General features: G+C 40.5%; 1 protein-coding gene and 1 non-coding gene across 2 annotated transcripts; both read left to right on the forward strand.

The window, feature by feature from the left end:
• The first annotated feature begins 2,127 nt into the window (after positions 1-2,127).
• Positions 2,128-18,736, forward strand: dnaja2a (DnaJ heat shock protein family (Hsp40) member A2a). The gene is made up of 9 exons (XM_034571158.1): positions 2,128-2,367; positions 4,198-4,257; positions 7,390-7,616; positions 8,749-8,829; positions 8,946-9,079; positions 9,175-9,371; positions 14,587-14,731; positions 16,069-16,196; positions 17,565-18,736. Exons 1-9 carry the CDS (start codon positions 2,290-2,292, stop codon positions 17,751-17,753), a joined length of 1,239 nt encoding a protein of 412 aa, XP_034427049.1. The 5' UTR covers positions 2,128-2,289; the 3' UTR covers positions 17,754-18,736.
• Positions 18,737-21,409: 2,673 nt separating this feature from the next.
• Positions 21,410-21,483, forward strand: trnat-agu. Its single transcript has one exon. It is a non-coding gene; the product is annotated as a tRNA-Thr (tRNA).
• Positions 21,484-22,340: the final 857 nt, after the last annotated feature.

Here is a 22,340-nt window from a genome sequence, read left to right on the forward strand (position 1 = left end):
CGATCTACACCAACTGAGTTAATGACATCTGTACTGTAAATACATTTTTACTTGTCAGAATGACACATGAAGATAAAGTTTCACGTTTTAAGGATAGACAACTTTCTTTGTAAATGTTTTAAATAATATCTGACCTTTTATGATTCAAATAATATAATTTAACACTTTTATTTCAACAGAGCATCAGCAAAAGATTATAAAAATAGCTCAATTGTAACAACTGATATTTTGTATATCAAAACGTATCGTTTAAGTATTGTATATTGTGACGTTTAAAAATATACTTAATTGTAATTAGGGCCAGCTAAAGTTGAGTCATATCTTTTAAATTTTACTTATAGGTTACTGAATCCTTTACTTGAATTCAAAATTACAATTATTTCTTATTAAGCCTCCATGTAGCCCTGTGGTAAATTATTGCAAATCTTTGTAGTGCTTGATTTTAAAATGTCTGAATGTAATGAGACATTTAATTAGCGTTGCATTAAAATGTATACTGAGTCAATTTATATAATAATAATAATATTAATAAGATAAAATAGGAATAATAGTTACAGTAAATAGATGTATATGTTTATAGATGTGTCTATGCAATGTAAGTCTCAGTGAGTGCAGGTAGGAGATACTGGGTGCTGTGGCGTTATGCAGTCTGATGGCTGATGGAATGAAAGAGCTCCCCAAGAGATTTGAGGCACGTATCTGGTTGAGTGTGTGGCTGAACGTGCCCCTGAGCCCCTCAGCTCGGCGTAGGGAGGATGAGAGTGGTTGTCTGTGACAGCTTTCAGCTGATCCTCTTTTCTGTCACAGTCTCCACACTGTCCTGCTCCAATCCCGCCACAGAGCCTGCCTTCCTCTCCAGCTCGCCAGGTATGTTGGCACCATCCATAAGTCCCGGTGCTTCCACTGTAGCACACAGCAGCAAAGAAGATAACACCGGCCTCTGCAGACTGGTGGAACATCTGCAGCAGCCCAGTGCACACATTAAAGGACCCGAACATCCTCAGTAAGAACTGCCTGCTCTGTCCTTTCCTGTAGCTGCACATTATGCTCACTGTGCAGGCTTCTTCAGGTCTATGTAAGCTATGTAGAGCAGGTAGGTGATGACATCCTCCACAACAATGTCGTTCTGGTACTCAACCAACAGTGAGTCCATGGCCCTGAGGTGCTGTGGAACCAGCCTCTCAAGGGTCTTCATGACATGTGACATTATAGCTGCAGGCCTGCGGTCATTGAGAAGGATGGAGTCCATGGAGACTGAGCGGGGGTGTTCCAGATCTTCTGCATTTTTTAGCCTCAGGTAGAGGTCAAGAACTGATGGTGCACTACCCCAGGCGCTCTGCACACACCTACACCACCTTCTGTCTGTACTTTACTGCTTTTCAGGTACTTTTCACTTTAACTGCACTACATAGATAAGCAAATATTTTTACTTGCTCTCCACTACAGTTCAACCAGTATTGTGTTACTTTTTAAGTACTCAATGAAGGGGGAGCGAGAAGGCCCCCAGGCCTGAGGTGGCACTGGTGACTCTAACCTGTTCTAAAAACTGGTTTAACTCTGTTGCACATCCCTTTGTCAACTCTACCAAACTGAAATCCATGTCAGTAGCTAATGCTCCTCACACACCTCTGCAGCTTGTTTTTATATATATGTCATTTTATTTATATATCTTTCAGAGGACATTGAATTGACTTACATTGATTTCCTGGTAATTAACCTAAACCTTAGTTACTAGTTGCCTAACCTAAAATTAAAACATAAAATGTAATGATTTACGCTATGGGATCTGGCTTTTGGTTCCTATAAAGGAAGATAACGCCCCATAATGTGTAAACACATTTAGGTCCCCACAACATGAGTAAAACCTGGACCACACACACACCTATATATTCCTCGTATTTTTAATAATGAAACATAATGGCATGCATTAAACAAACCAATATAACCTTGCAGCCATACAACTATCAGTGAAATGTCAGCCAAGCATATGGAGGTTATGAGCTGTACTGGTACATGTTACCTGATGTCATTAAACGATGTAAAGATTATTTAATTGAGTGCACTTGACTTATATGATGCACTATGAAGTTAATCAGTATATGTTGTTATTTCAATAATGTATGGGTCGGTGGGTGAGTGTTCAACATGCCTGCAGCCTGGAGGCAGCAGCGGACACACTGAGCGTCTCGCTTCCCGGAAACCGACACACGAGGCGAGCAAAAACATTTTCCACCGGCTCCGTCTCTTTGTCCATCACCTCCCCGCTGAAGCAACATCCACAGCGACACCATGGCGAATGTAGTCGATACCAAACTCTACGACATTCTGGGAGTGTCCCCGTCGTCGTCTGAGAATGAACTGAAGAAGGTAAACGCATGGCAGAGGCCGAATAAACTGTGTTTGATCGATCAATGTCTGTTCAGAGTTTCGACTTGTCACTCTGCTGCGATCAGGAAATGCGTTGCTATACGCAGCTAGCTAACGTTAGCCGAGAGCTGAGCTAGCTGGCCTGGGGGATCATGTGACGGCTCTAACGTGTAACCACCATGGGTTCAGTGGACCTGTGATATTCTCAATGTTCTGCTCGACCAGTCTGTCAGTTTTAAACAGTTCCGTTTACGTGAGAAACGTCATCCGGAACCGAAATTGAGTTAACGTGACTTGTAGGAAACCATCGGTTGACCCCATGTTAGCTTTAGCCCAGGTGGTTGTCATGGAGCTAGCTAAGCCTGTCGAAGGTTGCAGGTGTAGTAAGTTAGTTAGCTAGTGTGTCCAAACAGCTAGAGACTAGTTACAGCTAACTAACTAGCAACACATCTGCACTGTAACTATTGAACAACGACACAGGAAGCTGAGGTGAGATAATCTCCAGATCGCAGATAGTTGGATTAGCGACACCCAAAGTCGGTTTAACACTAATGTGGGCTTTTTGACATTGTCTCTGTTTTACTGGTATCACTTTAGTGAAGCTTAAAGATTGTTTTCACCTCCACAGTTGTCGAACCAGCTCTTGTTATTAAGAGATTAGCTGTTGATGAGATTGTTAATGTCAAGTTCAAGCTTTGCTAGCATCAGCTAGCTGGCGGCACACGGCGTGTCAATTGAAGCAGCAGGTTGTGATCTACTTTAGTCATGGCTCTGATGTGACACGGTGTAGTGTCAGTATTCAGTTCACACGTGCTGTTACCTTGCTCTGACTCAACTATACCTGATGGTTCAGCCAACCTGTCACATTCGACAGTTTTATCTGTTCGTCACCTGCGTCTCATCCTAGCTAGAGATGCTAATTAGCATACGCACGTTACAGAAAGCGATGGCGAATAAACAGCTGCCATAGTTAACCTGCTGTAGATTAGTCATCATACGCACCTCACAGGGGGACACATACAGCAAACTATGCAACACGACCACACACCGTTTTAACATGAAATACACCATCAGTGAATACACTCAGCCAGAGGTGTCAAAGTTACTCCTTCAACTGACACAGTTCCAACAAAGCATCTAGTCTTCTGACAGAAGAGAAGAAATACACAACACGTTGTTCAACAATGAAGACCTTTAGTTAGTTTCCAGATTTCGATCGTCACACGTGTCATGTTGACAACACACTCGACACAGTTCAGACAGATCATCTGTGATCATTGTAGAACTTTGCGTTGAGCTGACCATGTGTGTGTATTCTTCATAACTCCTGGGGTCTACGATGAGCATCAGTTTGTGAGGCAAGTTATGAATTATGTAGTTTTTAATCTGTGCTCGGACTATCCCCAGATAACATGGGCTTCCTTAAACAACATCAAGTGTTATACAGCTGACAGAGTTTACCCATGTGGTTATGTTGTTGGACGGTGATGTTGACAGCGACATATTATATTAACTTGTTATGTGTTTTTGTTGATGTTTATTTCAACAAGACCTTTGGTATATCACCGCACTTCAGACACAGGCCCTTTTTATGAAAATGACGAATCTGCAACCGACAGACAGCATCTGGAACAAAGAGAACGAATATCACCTGTTAAACTGGAACACCAGCACCACATCTGGTTTAGTCAGAGTGACTTGTGATTGCGTAAAGAGCAGATAAGATCCCTTCACGTGTGTTTGAGTCATGTGTGATTCCAGTAAACAGTACATGTCTGTAACGATCAGCCTATTAGCTAATCAAGTTTCATCTCTTGGCTGCTCCTACAGGCATACAGGAAACTGGCCAAAGAATACCACCCTGACAAGAACCCAAATTCTGGTGACAAGGTAAGATATTAGTGATTCACTGATGACTTTTATAGAGAGTGGATGTGTAGGTTTTTTTTCTCTCTAAATGACAATGGGAACAAGAGTGACTAAAATCAGTGTCTCTGATAGGGCTGCACCTATCAATTTATTTTCCTTTCTGATTAATCTAACGATAATTTTTTGTACTCGATTAATTTAATAATGAATAAAAAAATAAAATGTAAAAACTTATAACTTATATTTATATAATCATCTTCTCCTGAATAAAAACAATTGACAAAAAACAAAGAATGCACTTCACGTCATTATTATTCCACAACAAAAACTAGCCCAGTCTGAACTGCTAATGTTCCATTCAAGTAAAAGGAATATATCAATCTACATTAATCTGTCCAACAACAAAATAAATGAAAACCGTGCTCTGACTAAAAACTCCCACACTGTAGATCAGGCGTATTCAATTATAGTTCAAAGAGGTCCAGTTAGAGAGAATTTGAAAACGGCATCTTAAAATATAATACAGTGCTTAGTTTTAGAAGGGGAAAAAAGATTTAGTTTCTGTTTCAGTTTCTTACCTACATTTCACATATGAACAATCTCAACAAATATTAACAACTAAACAGCTTTAACAATCCTTTTCTCTTTGTTACCTACTTAACTCTTGTTCAGTGAAGTAAACTCTACCATGTGCTGCCAGGATTTACTACCGTAAAGACAGAAAAGCTGAGCTGGTTAAAATATGACTACCGTAAATGAGCGAAAAGTTGCGCAGGATAAAATGGAAACGTTCCGTCAAAATATAATTAAAGGTCTGGGTCGTATAGAACGGTGTCTGGGTCCGGTCCGCGGTCCTCCGATTGGTGACCTATGCTTTAGATGATCGTGGGCAATTTTTTAACTTCAGCTTACTCCTCGGGTGAATCCTAATGATATTGATTTGAAGAGTTGGCCATGTAGTCTTTATAAAAATAGTTTGGTGTTATTCATAAATAACCCAATAATTAATAACTGCTGCCACAGATAAAATGTCTGATATTTGGTGCATTTGAAGCCATAAGCTGATCACAGACTACAGTGGGTTTGAAAACCTAATAGAAATGACAAACATTGAGGAAAATCTTTACAGATATCCCTCTCTCTAATCTTAGACACGCCCCCACACTACAAGAACCGAAAATAATGGCGCATCACACACTACAGGATATGATTACGATTTTTGCTCTAGAGGCAGCGACGCACCACCTCACATCTCTCATGTGACCTAATGGGGAAGCAAAAGTTAACAAAATAAAGAGTGGCTTGGAGCAACAACTTAATCTAATGTTGATAAACGCATGCAGAAGGCTTAATGGTTCTGAAGGAGAAAATGTTTGGCGAGATATGGTCAACACTGGTTATCTGTTCTCTTGGTTGAGGTTATTATTTTGTATATCAGACATATTATTGTATCCGTTGGCAGTAGCACGCTAGCTGACGTTTACCCCAGAAGCTACACACGGCCTGCTTCAGACCTGCTGCGGACTATCTCGGGAGTTTCTCCTGCCACCCCCCTATTCGAGTGAGCCAAAGTGAGAATAAAGCAGCAGATTATTCAGGGGATTCACTGCAAGCGAGTGGGGGCCTCTGCCTGCTGCACCATCCCTCACCTGAAAGCTTTGGAAATGTTTCTTTTGTTCTTTTGTAGAATCTCCTTCTGTGTTCTTCATATGTGAAAGGCAGACTCCAGAGAATATCCAGACATTTTACCGACTTCATGTCGGAAAAAGGCTAGAAGTTAACTGTTTCTTGGCAGCAACATCGGCTGCTCAAATCTCTCTGTCTTTCTCATTGGCTGGTGTGGTTTTGCTTGGATTCATGCTGATGTAATCATCCCCATTTAAACTCTTAATTATCAAACATGTATGATAGTTGTCAGGGCGGCCCTCTTGATTTTATGGGAATTTCAGGGGGGCTGAATCAGTGTAAAATCTATCGAACGTCTGGTCGTCTGAGCCCAGCTTTAATGTAATTTCCGAATAAATGTCTTTAATGCAGATAATGCTCTTAAATTACTCACCTTTTTAGTTGAAGTTTTCTTTTGTAACTAGGCCAACGCCCTAGTAATACATTTTGCCATTATTTAATTTGTTTTTAACCATGCAGCAGATTTTCCTGAGCCCCCCTACAGTATCATCACGGACCTCCCACCGCTCTACACGATATTGTCATTAGCTTCTAATGTAGTATCTGTGGAATATTAGTGGAAACGTTGAACATTAAGGGCTCTCTTTCATCTCATCTTTTTCCCCATGGCAGAGTGCTGTTTTCTCAGCAGGGGATCACAGTGTAAGCTACAGGAAATGGCAGCTTCAGAGCATTAAGCCTGCAGGTGGTTATTTGTAACAGGGAAAACACTCACATTTAAGCAGATAATGTGTGTTTTCATCCTTTTTAATATCAATGAGATGGACTCATGTTGAGTTTTTCTTGAGATAATGTTAGAGGTGCTGACTGAAATATGCAGTAATGTCCTAGTTTATTTTTGGCATCCACTTGAATTATTTAAGTTACTTTTTAATTTTCAGGTTTAACAGCATAATACTTTGTACTGTGCTGTTTTCAAAAACCTTATTCTGTATAATGATAATAATTATGAGCTTGTCAAATTGGTTTCTATCTACTGGACATTAGAAGGGTTATATGGGATATTGGGTGGCAGGTTGTTTAATGACCCTTCTGTAACCATACAGCAACTTAAAGCATTCTTTGCCCAGAATCTTGTTGCTTTTACAGCAGAGTTGAATGACTGCTGCAATATGCATGTGATAAAGGTAATCTCCGTAGCCAATTCTCCAGATTTTACCCGCAGGTCATGCCTGGAAACACATGTTAAAAGACCTGTAAATACCAACTACTTTTGGTGTAAAGGAGCTTTAAGGTCCTCAGTGTTTTTCAAAAAATGGATGATGGCTCTTGTTATCATGTGAATGTGATGTGACAATTTTTTAAAGCCATTCAGCTATCATAGTTTTCTGTTCCACTATGTTCCGCTGTTTTGGGTGCCTCAACCTGCTGTTCATTTGTTCTGCAGTTCTACTGTTCTGACTGTTCTCAAATTGAAACTTGTTTTTTTTTTTTGTTGATTTTGTTTTCTGTCCTCTCTAATCATAGTTTAAAGAAATCAGTTTCGCCTATGAGGTGTTGACCAACCCTGAAAAGAAGGAACTTTATGATCGCTATGGAGAACAAGGCTTGCGGGAAGGAGGCGGGGGTGGCCCAGGAATGGACGACATCTTCTCCCACATCTTTGGCGGTGGACTCTTTGGCTTCATGGGCCAGGGGAATCGCTCTAGGAATGGAGGCCGGAGGAGAGGAGAGGACATGGTCCATCCACTCAAGTAAGACTTAGCTTTGACACAAACTACTTGCGTGTAGGGCTGGGCCATATAAGGATAATTATCGTGATATAACATTTCCTCTATAGAAATATAAGACATGGCTGATATAATGTTGAAGAACTCATCCCAACCATGTTTTGACAGACTACATGAACAGCCAATGATGATGAGAATAGCACCGCGCTGAACCAATCATGTGGCTGGAATAGAGTTACACCCACATCAGGTTAGGTTGACGAACAGAGTGTAGGAGCAGCAGCAGCACACGTGCTCATGTTTGTGCTCCTGCAGAGAGGTGGACAACTCTGCATCGATACAGTGACAGAACGTAATGGATTCATGTTTTCCGCTACGTTTGTTGTTTTAGTGGTTTTCCACCGCTGAATAATTATAACCAGCGCTTCTTCAGGACAGACGCTCATTTAAGGTCCGGTAGTCCTGTGTCAGAGTCTCTGTTGGAGTCTGCTTCCTCCTCACTCCCCCTCTGACCTGCGCTCACTTTACACTTTAACAATAAACACCATCACTGATCACAAGTTATTAGGACACGTACAGGACTGATGTTTACTTTGTGTTTGTTTGAGTCACTTTAGAGTTTATGAGACACACGTTTAAACCTGCTACACAACACGAGACTTAATGTGACGCACAGTCAGGACATCAGGGTTAAAGTGACGGGAAAGATCCATAGTCATGATCCAACACCATCGATTAATAACTGAATGCATTTGCTTATCAGTTTGTGTGTAAGGGACAGAGACGAACAGACACACTCCTGCAGACAGAAGTTCTTCCCGCAAATTGTGGCGCAGCGTGTGATTTTACTTCATTGTTGCAGAAGAAGCAAAGACTTGTTTATCCAGAAACATAAATATAATTTCAGCAGGTTTTTATAAAGAGTGTGAGTGATTAGAAAACATCAGAGGAGCAGATTCCCTTATTGACCTGCGCAGAGTAATGCGCCTCAGTGCAGCTGATTTGATTTATATCGTGATATATAGAATATCGCCCAGCCCTACTTGAGTGATATGTTTGTACTTGTATATTTTGTATTCAGAATTAATTAAAACCTCTTTTAATTTCAATACAAGCTAACGTTGTGCTTCAACTATCTTGTGGCACTTTACTACAGGGTGACACTGGAGGACGTTTACAATGGGAAAACAACTAAACTACAACTCAGCAAGAATGTTCTGTGTAGCACCTGTAATGGGTAAGTTGTATAAATATTGTGGTGCTCTAGTCCCCACTGATGTCTGCTTCATTGTATAGTCTATTGCTGTTTTAATCCTGTTACTGTTTCTCAGTTTAATCTCTGTGTTGATGCAGGCAGGGAGGAAAGACGGGTGCTGTACAAAAATGTACAACATGTAGGGGGCGTGGGATGCGCATCATGATCAGACAGCTGGCCCCAGGGATGGTCCAACAGATGCAGTCTGTGTGCACTGATTGTAATGGCGAAGGTAAGGGGCCCAGTAATCAAACCACAATCAAAAATCTCTTATATGTATCATCAGGTCTTGACCTGCTTCACTTTTGTTTTCTCTAACCAACCCAGGTGAAGTTATCAGTGAGAAGGACCGCTGTAAAAAATGCGAGGGCAAGAAAGTTGTGAAAGAGGTGAAGATTCTAGAGGTACACGTGGACAAAGGCATGAAGCACAGCCAGAAGATAACGTTCGGAGGGGAAGCTGACCAGGCTCCTGGCGTCGAGCCCGGGGATATTGTCCTTGTCCTGCAGGAAAAAGAGCATGAGGTAGGTGGGCCGGTCTCCCAATACTGTCAACATATTCATCTTACCCTGCCCTCTGTATCACCAGAGCGCTCTGTGTGTGTCATTATATTATTAATTGGGACACAATTTTGCTGATTTTTGCTGATATCATGGTTTTATTTGTCAGTTACGAATTCTTCTCTGCCCATATAAAGGTGACCGTAGTTCTAAGCAAACTTGCCTTACCCAGACACAACTTTCCTTTTTTTTTTCTTCATAGCATACAATGATTTGCAGGCTGCAGTTTCCATGTGTTGGTGAAGTTTTCTTTACGCATAAAATGCACCACATGTGGAAACATCTATTTGAAGTTTTGGTGCCTCTGACATCAGACAACTTCTGTATATCTACTTTGAAGGGCTGTATAGGAGTTTAATGGGATTATTGAAGGTCTTTTTTGCCTATCTTTAAAGGCTTTCTTCTCCGAATATGACAAAAGAATTTGTCAAAATGAATCTAGAATATATATATTTCTAGAATATAGCTCAACAGTTCCCACAGCTTCCTCACAGTAAAAGTCACTTTCAAACAGCTTGCGATCTCAAACACTAGCCTCTGTTCTCCTTCTTCTTTTTCTGTGTGTTGTCCTTTTGATCCATTTTCAACAGGCTTCGTGTATTGAATTATTAAGCAGTGTCATAAATATCCTTAAGAAAAACTTAAATGAGTGGTATCTCTCCTAAGAGGAGTCACCTGATCACTAACACTTATTCTAAAGTAGCAGTTTTGAAAGTATTTTTTGGGAGGTTTTGGGCATTTTGTGTGATTGCCAGAAAAAATTAGAAGAGAAATAAAAACTCCTGGTCTTTTAGACAAAGTAAACTCGGTGGGGAATTGTAGATCTCTCCTGGTAAGGGGATATATTCTTAAACACAGAGGAAAAGCTTCAAGTGTTTTCAGTCTGCACACATCATGCATGCAGACTAGCTCAGGGAAACTCACATCGAGCAATGCAGCACAAAGCTGAACTTCCCATTGAGTTTCCTGCCTTGTCTTTTGCCCAATGGCTAAATTCCATATCTCCCTGGATCAATTGATCGTTCTTTTATCTGCAGAGTTAGAGAAGGGATAACTGTACAATGGTCCAGTGCACTGCTGTATACCAACATATTGGGGATTATTGATTAGTTTTGTTTCTTTCCTGCAAGATGTATTGTAGAAGTAGCTATAATGAGTCCTTAACGCCATGCAAGGAGTTACTAATAAGTGTTATGTAGAATAATTTTGTACAAGTTTTCCTTGTGCAAGTTAGAAAAATTTGTGCTTTAAAGTTTGACAGAGTTACATGAGCAATTATTTTGAGTAGTCAGGTTCAGCTGGTGGTGTCAAAGCTCTCGTCTGTAGGATCAGATTATCTTGACCAGAGGTAACCAACAGGTCGATCTCGAAAGCCTTCACTGTTGATCCCCTTAATGCTTGGCAGTTGTCTGTTGTTCACACTGGCAGCATGTCTGCTGTGGTTCTGCAGCAGACATGCTGGTATATCTACTGTATTTCCTTGAATAGAAGTCGGGTAATGAGCTCAACTAAATGCAAGGTGCATCTTCCGCTCTTCCGATAACAATCAAAGCCTTGTTAAGACATGTTAGTGGATTCACTCAGCAGAAATGCTGGAGTGCTTTTATTATAAAACTGGTACGGGAAGTGTTGCAAAGATGTATATTTTTGACATACTCGACAGATAAACATTACTCACGATTCACAGCAGAATAAACAGTGAAAATTGCGTTTTAATATTTATCTGTCGAATGTCACAAACATAAATGCTTGGAGCCCTTGTGTGTGTGTGTGTGTGTGTGTGTGTGTGTGTGTGTGTGTGTGTGTGTGTGTGTGTGTGTGTGTGTGTGTGTGTGTGTGTGTGTGTGTGTGTGTGTGTGTGTGAGAGATATATACACATACATATATATATATATATATATATATATATATATATATATATATATATATATATATATATATATATATATATATATATATATATATATATATACACGCACACACAGTAATGGTGTTTATTTGAGTACATAGGAGTACTTTCATTCAAGGAAATACAGTAGTAACATTTATGGCCATTTTCAAGGCAAACCCGATGTAAAACCATAGTGCTGGCAGTAGAAGCTCCTCTGCTGAACTGAGAAGCCAAATATCGTGCATTGAACAGATGCCGTAAATATGAATAGCCATGTCTCTGACATGGCTGATTGGATTAGATAGATTTATAGTGTTACCTTAAGACGCTGCCACCGTCACTGGATCAAGTTTTATCAATGTTATCATGTTCCTCTGGGAATTCAGTTTAAATCTGAAATGTTATCAACTGCTTTTGTTTCTTCTCTCTAAATTCAAATCCTCCGCTCTGTCAGTCAACGCTCTTGTCTAATAAGACTATTCTGCGATGTGACTCGTCTGCTGCTGCAGTGAGGCAACCATTTGACTTTGAGTGTCACATTCGCTTTTACAAATTATATTTTTTATTTGATAATCGTTGGCCCTGCCGCTGATTCACAAACATAAACCAAATGGGCTATCTGTGAAAATGAAATAGGCTCAGGGGCTTGTGGATAAATTATGCCCACAGTGTGTCTGAACCTTTTAACACCAGTAACTCTGACTACTGCGGCAACCCTAATATGCATAATAATGATGCCCTTGCAGGTGGTAGAGGACTTTTTATATTTTTGCTCAACAGTTTTGCTCATGTAGACCTACAAGAAAACAGACGTGTCATCTTTAAGTCATTTCAGGTTTGCTAGATAACATTAATCCTTCATCTCCAGTTTAATAACAGAGTCATGTGTTTACTATTTAGCCCATAATGTCTGTACACAGTTTTACACATTGGTATTTATCTGGTATAACTGAATCCTCAAGACTCGTCAAAGAGATTCTTTTAGAATCAAGATGAAATTACAAGATCGCAGCAAAATTTAGTTTTGTGAGAAAGAACAACTTCCAAGAATTAACATTATGTTGTTACTGACGTTGAACCAGACGTTCACTGATACATAAATGATTTGGTATGAAGCTTAAAGTTTGCACAGTACAGAAGTCATTGAGCACCCGCCAAAGAAAGTCTCTAGTGAACCGATGTACAACAACATATTAGCCGTAAAACAAAATCTGATTTAGAACAAACAAGAAATCAAGCTTTTTTTTCTCCATCTGTTTAAAACAATAGCTTAGATGTTAAGATGTTCACCTCTGATCTGATGTCAGCAACATCAATGCATCTTGACTAACTTGTCTTAGACCTGTGCCACACCCCATTCCAAACACAGTCTTTACATACTGGTTTGTCAACATTTTAATGAAATTGGTACTTAAACCTTCCAGCGCATTAAGTGTGGGGTTTTATCAGTGGTTGATTCACTAACCAGCACATTAGCGAGGTTAAAGCAGATTCCAATTATCAACAGTAATGGGGCTGAAGTAAAAAGTAAACAAAACACGTGTGTCTTTAATAATTTAAGAAGAAAAAGGGGACAATAATAAAATGTTGCACCTGATGTCTCTAGGCAGAGTTTTCTACTGCAAGGAGCTGATAATATTGGTTACATAATGTATTTTTAATGTGCGTCTATCATGTATCAGCTGAATCTTACGTCCCACAAAAGTGATTTTGGCTGACCTGGAACAGAAGGCTGGGCTACAGTAATGCCCCTGCTTCTTTGTCCCAAAGAATATGACATATATAACATATGATCCACTATCATATGTTAGTGGATGCTGGAGGCAAAATAGTTTCCTGAGCTGGGAACATGAATACAGAGAGCATTGAATCTAAAGGGTCATTATGCAGGATAATATTGTGCCAAGCCTATAATCAATACAATAAATGTAAAAAAACAGCCAGGTGTCGTATTAGTCTTGGTGCATTCAGTAACCAAGGAGAATAAGTTAAGTAAATGTTTTTGCTTGCAAAATAAGTTTCAATTTGAGTCAGTTTTTAATTGGGAAGGCATCCCCCAAGCTGGATGACGTAATAGGCCAGTCAACCTTATCACGCCTGCTTGCTTTTAGTCTCTGCCTAGCTTCACATTTTTGTGGAATCAAAACATAAGAAATGCAGTCCCTCTTCTCATCATCATCTTTTTCCAGATAAAAATAGTTCCAGTGATCACGAAAGGCCTAGCATAGCTGCGTTCAGACATGCACTGAAGTCTGCAGTTCCTCCGTATTTCCTCCGGAGGAGGCGCATGTGTGAACACAAATGTCCGAGTGAGACGCTCTGCAATCTCTGCTGACTTTCTCTGCCCAGCCTCCTAGTATAATGCCTGTAGAAATCCAGGAGAAGTCGATGTGAGAACACAGCAGGAGATCCCCCGCTGGATTCACTTGCTCACAGTGAATCCAGCGGGGGATGACGCGTCTAACACGCGAGAGATGCAAAAATTCAAAAAACAAATCTATCTCTGTGAAAAAGCAGTGTCATACATGTAGAAGACACCGACGAAGATGTCAAGAGAGTTTGTGGTGAAAAGAGCTGACACCGGTGTCTCTGCAGCAGAGTTAATACTTCACTTCCTGCCAATGTCTGCTGCACCCGGCTGCTCCACATCTCGTCTAAATAACGCAGAGGATTTGTTGCTGTTGTGAACACGTCTGTGCAGAGAACCTCCTGCTGTGTTGTGCATATGTGAAAGGCAAACTCTGGGTAAACTCTGTAGCCAATTCTCCGGATTTTACCCGCAGGTCGTGTCTGAAAACGGCTAATGAGAAATACAATTATGGTCAAGTGGGTGCAGACTCAAAAGTAGCTTGCTGACTCCTGGTGATACAGACCATTTTATTTTTCAATCTTGAGGACCATAACCACTTAAGTCTTTTAAATATTTAAATAAGGTTCGAAAAAGAATAAATTTAAATAAATACATTCATGCTGTATTTTCCAAAGTAATGATTGTGCCCATCACTCCCGAATAACTGGCTTAGACGTTGCCTCTTAAATACCACAAAACCCAGAAGTGAGGGTCAAAGTCTCCTTGTCCCCGGCCTCTGCCCTCCTGGCACCAATGTTTGGGATTCTGCCTTTTCACCAGCAGATGCTGATTGTGTAAAGTCTGTTGCATTTAGTGTTAATCTGTTTTTTCTGATCGACTGAAAAATGTCTTATCACTGAGGTTTGGTCACTTAGTCATTAAAAAGTTCATCAACCATGTTATAAAACCATCTTTTTCTCTCTCTCCCCCCTCCTCAGACATACAGGCGAGATGGCAATGACCTGTTCATGAACCATAAGATCGGCCTGGTGGAGGCGCTGTGCGGTTTCCAGTTCATGCTGAAGCACTTAGATGGCAGACAGATCGTTGTGAAGTATCCTGCTGGCAAAGTCATTGAACCTGGTAAGACTCTTTTTACTTTATTTAGGATTTAATTTGTATGTGACATGGGTACATGTTTATTGGGCAAATTTTATTACCATAGATAAAGTGATCAATGTCAATCAATGCTGCCCGCACCCCTCCCTCTCCCTGCTCTTAAACACTTTCACTCTCAACCATGACACGGTGTTAGCCTGGAGTTAGCTAGAGGGACCATTTTCCAGCAGCCTGCGCTCACTGGTAGCCTGCAACAGGAGTAGAGAGGCATGTTTGTGTATTGATTGATCGCTGCAACCTCCCACCCCTGACTATGGCCCGCTCTGATTGGTTAGAAGTGCAAGCTTTACTCAAAGACAGAGTCATCACTGCTGACAGGCTGTTTTAGGATTGTGAGTCACAGAAGCTTTTATACCAATACCAACGTCAAAAATGTGTGATTACAGAATAAGATGACAGAAAGTTGTCATCTTAACTGCTGCCACACAACCCCTGCCCAGGTTATATATACACACACACACACACACACACACACACACACACACACACACACACACACACACACACACACACACACACACACACACACACACACACACACACACACACACACACACATACATACACCAGGTTACTCCTAAGCCCATAAGACCTATGTCTAATGTTGTCCTGCTCTCTGTGGTCACCTAAAATGTTTTTTAGTGATTCAAACACGGGCTATAAACACGGCGTGTTACCCAGCGGTCATTCCCAAGCTGCTGTGCTGTAGTGTTATAAAACCTATTTTATAGTAACTGTGGCGTCTGACAAATCAACATAAATCCAAGTTAATGACAACAGCTGTTGTGTATTTGGCTACATCAGCACCACTGAAGGCTCTCAGTTTTGCTGCCGCACAGCCACGACCTTCACTGGGCTGACTGTCGTTATAAGATTTCCACACTGTGGAGGTCTTTGGGGTGAGGGTTAGTCTGGGTGGAGAGCTGAGACAGAGAAAAAGATGACTGTCTTAATGTGATGTGTTTAGAGTTCCAACTGAGAGCTGAACACAGCAAGGAGGCAGCTTTTATATAATGGACTCGGACGTGGGTGCCCAAGTCAAGGACACAAGACAGTACTTGATAAATGAGTTGAGACTGGGGTCAGCAACATCCTCAGTGAGCTCTAGAAAGAAAAGTTACGAAACACCTTCCTCTTACACCCTGAGGCTACTACTGTCCATTTGGTGCATTAATACATACCTATACACCATAAACATCATGGATTTGTTGTGAAATGAACAATATAACATTATCCTGCATGATTAAAATTGTCTATAGAAAATATGAAATTAAATCAAATGAAATGTTTTTCTTTTCCAGCCTCTGTCAGGGTGGTGCGAGGAGAGGGTATGCCCCAGTACCGAAACCCCTTTGAGAAGGGAGATCTGTATATCAAGTTTGATGTCCAGTTCCCTGACAACAACTGGATCAGCCCTGAAAAACTTGTGGTACGACTTATTACTCCTTTCGTTGATAACTGTCGGTGATTGGTTTTCCATTGTGAAGATGCAAACATTCAGAACAGCTATTGACGAGAGCTAAAACCTCATACATCTACCAGTATTTGTATACTAATAGTGATGTATATTAGTCATGTTACAAAGTCACATTACAAGCTTGGACGTACAAATAATATCAAACATAAATTTAGAGCCACAAATAGATTTAAGACCTTGTTTAAGTTTTCTTTTGGTCTATAAAATCTCCTAATTACTAATTAACACTATACTAGTTTGTCACGTATCCTGTGAGACTTGCTACTCTCATCTCACAATTTAAATGTACTGTTTGAAGTCTGGAAAATTGTCCTTTAGCCTTCGAGCCTCTGAGAGGAAATGGCCGACAGAATGTACACAGACTAGTTCTGTAAATTACAGCCTTTGAATGAAGTGGGGAAAGAGAGCTTAGTGCCTGAAACCTACTGTTTCCACTTCCTCCCATTTTAAAGCCCTTGTCCTGTTCACACATATGTACAGACAGACAGACTGCAACAGTTATTAAATCAACAAATGAATCAAGTCTTTTAATACTTAATTATGTATTTGATTTGAGTAAATGACAACAATACAGCGGTTCCAACTTTCTTCATTTAGTCTTTGATAGCAAACAGCATTTCGTTGGGTGTTGGACTCCTCTGACTGGGTAGGACACAATGAGACATTTGGCTCTTTAAATGTGTGAAGGACCATTTTTGCAATTTTCTGAAATTCTTTAGGCCAAACAATTCAATTGAGAAAAAAATTGTATGTTGATCTAACAATACTGAAAGTAATGATTTTGGCAATTTGTTATTTTATTTTTCTGATATAATGGTCTGTCACCTCACTCATTCAACTGTATAAATGAACCTACGAACTGGCATATATAATATATTTCATTAAATTATATATATATATAAATATATTAATTCAGTCATCCAGACTCTGCTAGCCCACTTCTCACTCTCTATCGCTAACACAGACTCAGCTTACGTCTGCCACATTATCAACACTGATCACAAATTCATATACGGTACTTTTCTTAAATTAGTTAAATCTTTCTTTATAGCTGCACACATTCATTCTTTGATTCAACCCCTCCTGACTCGGCCGGCTCTCTTCCCCTCTATCGCTCACGCTGACACGTAGACACACACAGAGCAGTGGAGTGAGATCCAATACTAAGTGGTCACAGCTCTTTAATAACTGCATTCACTAATACTGTGTGCAATGTACACGCGTGTACACTATTCACACTGTACTACCTATTCTTCCTGAAGATGTTGTGCTCTTAGTAGAGTTGATTTTTGCATCATGATGACTGTTCTTCGTGTGTAGGAGCTGGAGGATATGTTGCCCTCACGGTCCGAGCCGCCCATCATCACCGGAGACGCAGAGGAGGTCGACCTGCAGGATTACGACGTCAGCCAGAGCTCGTCATCAAGCAACCGCAGAGAGGCCTACAATGATAGCTCAGACGAAGAGGGCGGACACCACGGGCCGGGGGTTCAGTGTGCCCACCAGTAATCTCATACCCCCCCTCTCTCGTACACACACACACACACGTATGACCCACATTCTACTATGGGAGAAAATGTACGAGTTGCAAAGTAAACCAGGAGGAAAAAGGCTTGACAGATCCTCAGGCACAGATCAGACATTACATTGAAACGTGGCACCTGGAATTGTTGATTATTATTGTTGTTGACTGTGTGTTTGCATTTATTTGATCTGTGTGTGAGGAACTCACTGGGGCAACCACCGACTCATTACACTGCACCTGAAAACGAGACGCAGAGACTTTAAACTTAAACTTCAGATAAACATCAGATAATAAACTAGATGTAACAAAACAAGTGGTTACCCCAGTGAACACCGTGCCGTGTGTGAAAGTGATCTGGTGTTAGAGGCAGCAACAACCCCCCCCAACCCCTCCACCTTTCTATTCCTCTTTCATCCCCGTTGAATCCATTCCCCTGTGAACATGCGAACTCCAGATCAGTCAAAGAAAGGAATGTTTCTTGTTTGCCGAGTGTGTGACTTGCATTTTGTTTTCATAGTATTTACAATAATTAATTTAAGAACTAACAAATGTGCATACACAGACAAAGCAGCTGAGCAAATGTGACTTGCAGATCCTCGGACTCATGTATTCATGGACTTCACTCGGCGCCATTCGTAGGATTTGTTTCAGATTTTTACAGCTTTATTTTCTTTATAGGTTTTTAGTTTTTTTCTTTTTTTTCATTATATTTTAATTCAAACAAAAGATTGGTTATTGTGTATATCCTTGAATTGTTGGTAAGCTTCTTCAGCTGCTGTAATCAAAGTTGTGTGATTTTTAAAAATGACAAGTGAAATGACAAAAGCCTCTATAGCCTGTATCTGTGCTGAGACCATGTGCATGTAAAAAGCTTTGGTATCTGCACTTCAAATCAAAACATCAGTCAGATAATGCAGCACACTTAAGAAAACGTCTATGAAGTTGTTGAATAAATTGTTGAAATATGTACTTTGTGTGCGTCATACTTTTTCTGCATTCTGATCAATAATCCTAAAATGAAAAAATGTCCCCCCCTTGTGGTTTTATCTAGCAGATGAACTTTTGACACTGTTGCCATCACTCAAGCGCAGTAGGGATGAGCAGAATTGGTTTTGTGGCAGATGTAGCCTGAAAACACTAATGGAAAAAAAAAACTTTTTTCTTGCCAGACATGGTGAATTAGTGGGGGGGAGGGTAATCCACAGATGTCAACATTAATTGTGAAGTAATCCAGTAACTTCTGAAAGCAAATCTAACTCGCTTAAAATGCCTCAATATTTATTTTAGATATGTCTCAGAACCTGAGTGAGGTCACACCTCATTCTCGATGCAAGACCTCATTCTGGTAAGAACCACATACTCATGGCAGTTGAAGTCAGTTTTTTCTTTTTATGCTGTAAATATGCATATGTAAACAATGCATTAAAACTTATGTTCATTTGTGGGTTTCTGTCATGCAGGTAACAGTAGTTTGGTTTAAATGTCCACAGTTTTCGGGCAAGAGTACACTGATCAGCTCCGTGTTGGATTTGCAAACATTTAGTTTAAACCTTCAAAAAATAAATAATTTAAAGGGGTAGACGGCAAGTTCCGGTGCCAGGAGGGAAATCAATGGCACTAAAACTGTTAGGAAACAAACGCAGCTCAAGATCAGCACAGAGCCTTTAGGAGTTCAGAGCAAACAGTTCAGTGCTCGGAGAGCCTGAGCTTTTGGTTGTATTCATGTTTGACAAAGTGACAAGATAAACCACCAATATATACCATGGATGAAATATGTATGTAGATATATATATATATATATATATATATATATATATATATATATATATATATATATATATATATATATATATATATATATATATATATATATATGGCTGATATCAAGAAATCCTACCAGTGGCTGGAAAAGGCTGGTCTGACAGACAGCTTAGGGCCCTAATCCTGGCAGCACAAGAACAGGCCCCAAGCACAAGATCCATAGAGGCCAGGGTCTACCACAGCAGCCAAGACCAAAGGTGCAGGCTGTGCAAAGAGGCCTCTGAAACAGTCCAGCACATGGTAGCAGGGTGTAAGAGACAGGCTGGGACAGCGTACACTGAGAGGCATAACCAAGTGGCTGGGATAGTTTAGGAACATCTGTGCTAAGCATGGATTAGAGGTACCCAAGTCCCAATAAAACATACCAATGAAGGTGGCTGAGGTCAACAGAGCTAAAATCCTGTGGGACTTCTGGCTAACCAACCAATCAAAGTGGTGGTGGACAAAGAACAGAGGATGGCAGTAGAGATAGATGTGGCAATACCAGCTGACAGTAACACCAGGGAAAACACGTTCCAAGGACTGAAGAACCACTAGAACAGATGTGGATGGTGAAATGAACAGTAGGGGCCTTAACCCCCTGAAGCAGACCCCAGGTACATCTGAAGCCTCTGTCCAGAAGAGCCAGTCCTAACAAAAGCAGTGTGTGTGTGTGTGTGTGTGTGTGTGTGTGTGTAGGTGTGTGTGTTAGTGGAGGATGCTTCATTAAATCATATTTACTTTATAAAAAGTAATTTGAAGCACCTGATATTATGACTAAATAAACCATGACAAACTTATATAATCAGTCAGACTACTGAGAGACAGCTTCTCCATAACAATTCACTCTGACCTTAACCAGCGTAACTGTGATATAGGACAACATCTTGTGGGTTTCTATCATGCAGATGGTTGTCCTATATCATGTTGATATAGAGCAACATCTTGTCCTATATGCAAAAAAAATGTGTCTGTGAATCAAGTTTCAGATAATTTCCTGTAGACATTTTGAAAAAACTTAAAAGGGAAATTATCCTGATTTGTATTATGGCTTTCATAACTTGCTCTTATTAAATATTTAAAGAAACAATTCTCATGAGGTGACAAAGAATCTTGACGTCCCTCTTGTTCATGGTGACCCCCACGTCTCTGTGTCAAGTTTCAGAAGATTTTTCATTATGGCACTCAAAACGTTCTCTTTTTAAAATTTAAAAATCATTTTTAAAAAGGAAATTCTCTAGAGGTGACAAATCATTTTCACCTCCCTCTTGTTCATCCCACGGAGCCCCTGAACATAATATCCTGTGCTGACAAAATACAAAAGCACAAGATAAAAAAAACATATTTTGGGACTTCAGAGGCACCGTACCTAACACCTTTACCGTAACACCACGTGGAGACGCGCAACAGTTGGAGGTGATCGGCCATGCGGCTGCTGTGGATGGCTCAGAAGAGTGGCACTATTTCCTCGACAGAGGCGGAGGTAACGAGCCTATGATGCACTTTGACCTTTGGCATGACCATATCACACACTTTATGAAGTGAATAGATAGGAGCGCAGGAGAAATGAGCAGCTTTGGTGTTTTTTCAAAGTGAGACGGAAAGAGGCTGAACCAACAACATGTAAACTCCTGTTAAATGACCTGTATGATTCCTCCAGTAGAGTCAAACTGTTCTAGTTTAACAGTCCTGCAGCTTCTCATTAAATCGGGACTTTTACTCTCCATGGAAACGTGAGTCTTCGAATGTTGTGCAGAAAAGAAAGAAGTAAAAAATATCATGACGTCACAGATTGAGTGCTTGAATAATATATAAAGATTTTTTTTCTTGCGTCATCAACGGTGCCGTGGCTTAGTTGGTTAAAGCGCCTGTCTAGTAAACAGGAGATCCTGGGTTCAAATCCCAGCGGTGCCTTTTACCGCTGTTACTCCTCTACTGTGTTCTACCCACAGACTGTATATACAGTTACAAAGGTTCTGCCAGCTGTGTTACCAGTGGAGTGTTCTTTTTCTTTATAGTTCAACCAACAGTCCTCTTCTTCTTTAAAACACAACCTGCCTCCTCCTCTTCTTTAAAACACAACCTGCCTCCTCTTCTTCAAAACACAACCTGCCTCCTCTTCTTCTTTAAAACACAACCTGCCTCCTCTTCTTCTTTAAAACACAACCTGTCTCCTCTTCTTCTTTAAAACACAACCTGCCTCCTCTTCTTCTTTAAAACACAACCTGCCTCCTCTTCTTCTTTAAAACACAACCTGCCTCCTCTTCTTCTTTAATACACAACCTGCCTCCTCTTCTTCAAAACACAACCTGCCTCCTCTTCTTCAAAACACAACCTGCCTCCTCTTCTTCTTTAAAACACAACCTGCCTCCTCTTCTTCTTTAAAACACAACCTGCCTCCTCTTCTTCTTTAAAACACAACCTGCCTCCTCGTCTTCTTTAAAACACAACCTGCCTCCTCTTCTTCTTTAAAACACCAACTGCCTCCTCTTCTTCTTTAAAACACAACCTGCCTCCTCTTCTTCTTTAAAACACAACCTGCCTCCTCTTCTTTTTTAAAACACAACCTGCCTCCTCTTCTTTTTTAAAACACCAACTGCCTCCTCTTCTTCTTTAAAACACAACCTGCCTCCTCTTCTTTTTTAAAACACAACCTGCCTCCTCTTCTTTTTTAAAACACCAACTGCCTCCTCTTCTTCTTTAAAACACAACCTGCCTCCTCTTCTTTTTTAAAACACAACCTGCCTCCTCTTCTTTTTTAAAACACAACC

This window comes from Hippoglossus hippoglossus, chromosome 3 (genome assembly GCF_009819705.1).
Source record: "Hippoglossus hippoglossus isolate fHipHip1 chromosome 3, fHipHip1.pri, whole genome shotgun sequence".
Classification (NCBI taxonomy): Eukaryota; Metazoa; Chordata; class Actinopteri; order Pleuronectiformes; family Pleuronectidae; genus Hippoglossus; species Hippoglossus hippoglossus.

What these genes read in the sequence shown, in the direction of transcription:
- dnaja2a (XM_034571158.1), top strand. Translation starts at nt 2,290, where the DNA reads ATGGCGAATGTAGTCGATACCAAACTCTACGACATTCTGGGAGTGTCC. An exon ending in GACATGGTCCATCCACTCAA is followed by an intron (nt 7,617 to 8,748) that starts GTAAGACTTAGC and finishes ACTTTACTACAG; the next exon opens with GGTGACACTGGAGGACGTTT. An exon ending in CACTGATTGTAATGGCGAAG is followed by an intron (nt 9,080 to 9,174) that starts GTAAGGGGCCCA and finishes TAACCAACCCAG; the next exon opens with GTGAAGTTATCAGTGAGAAG.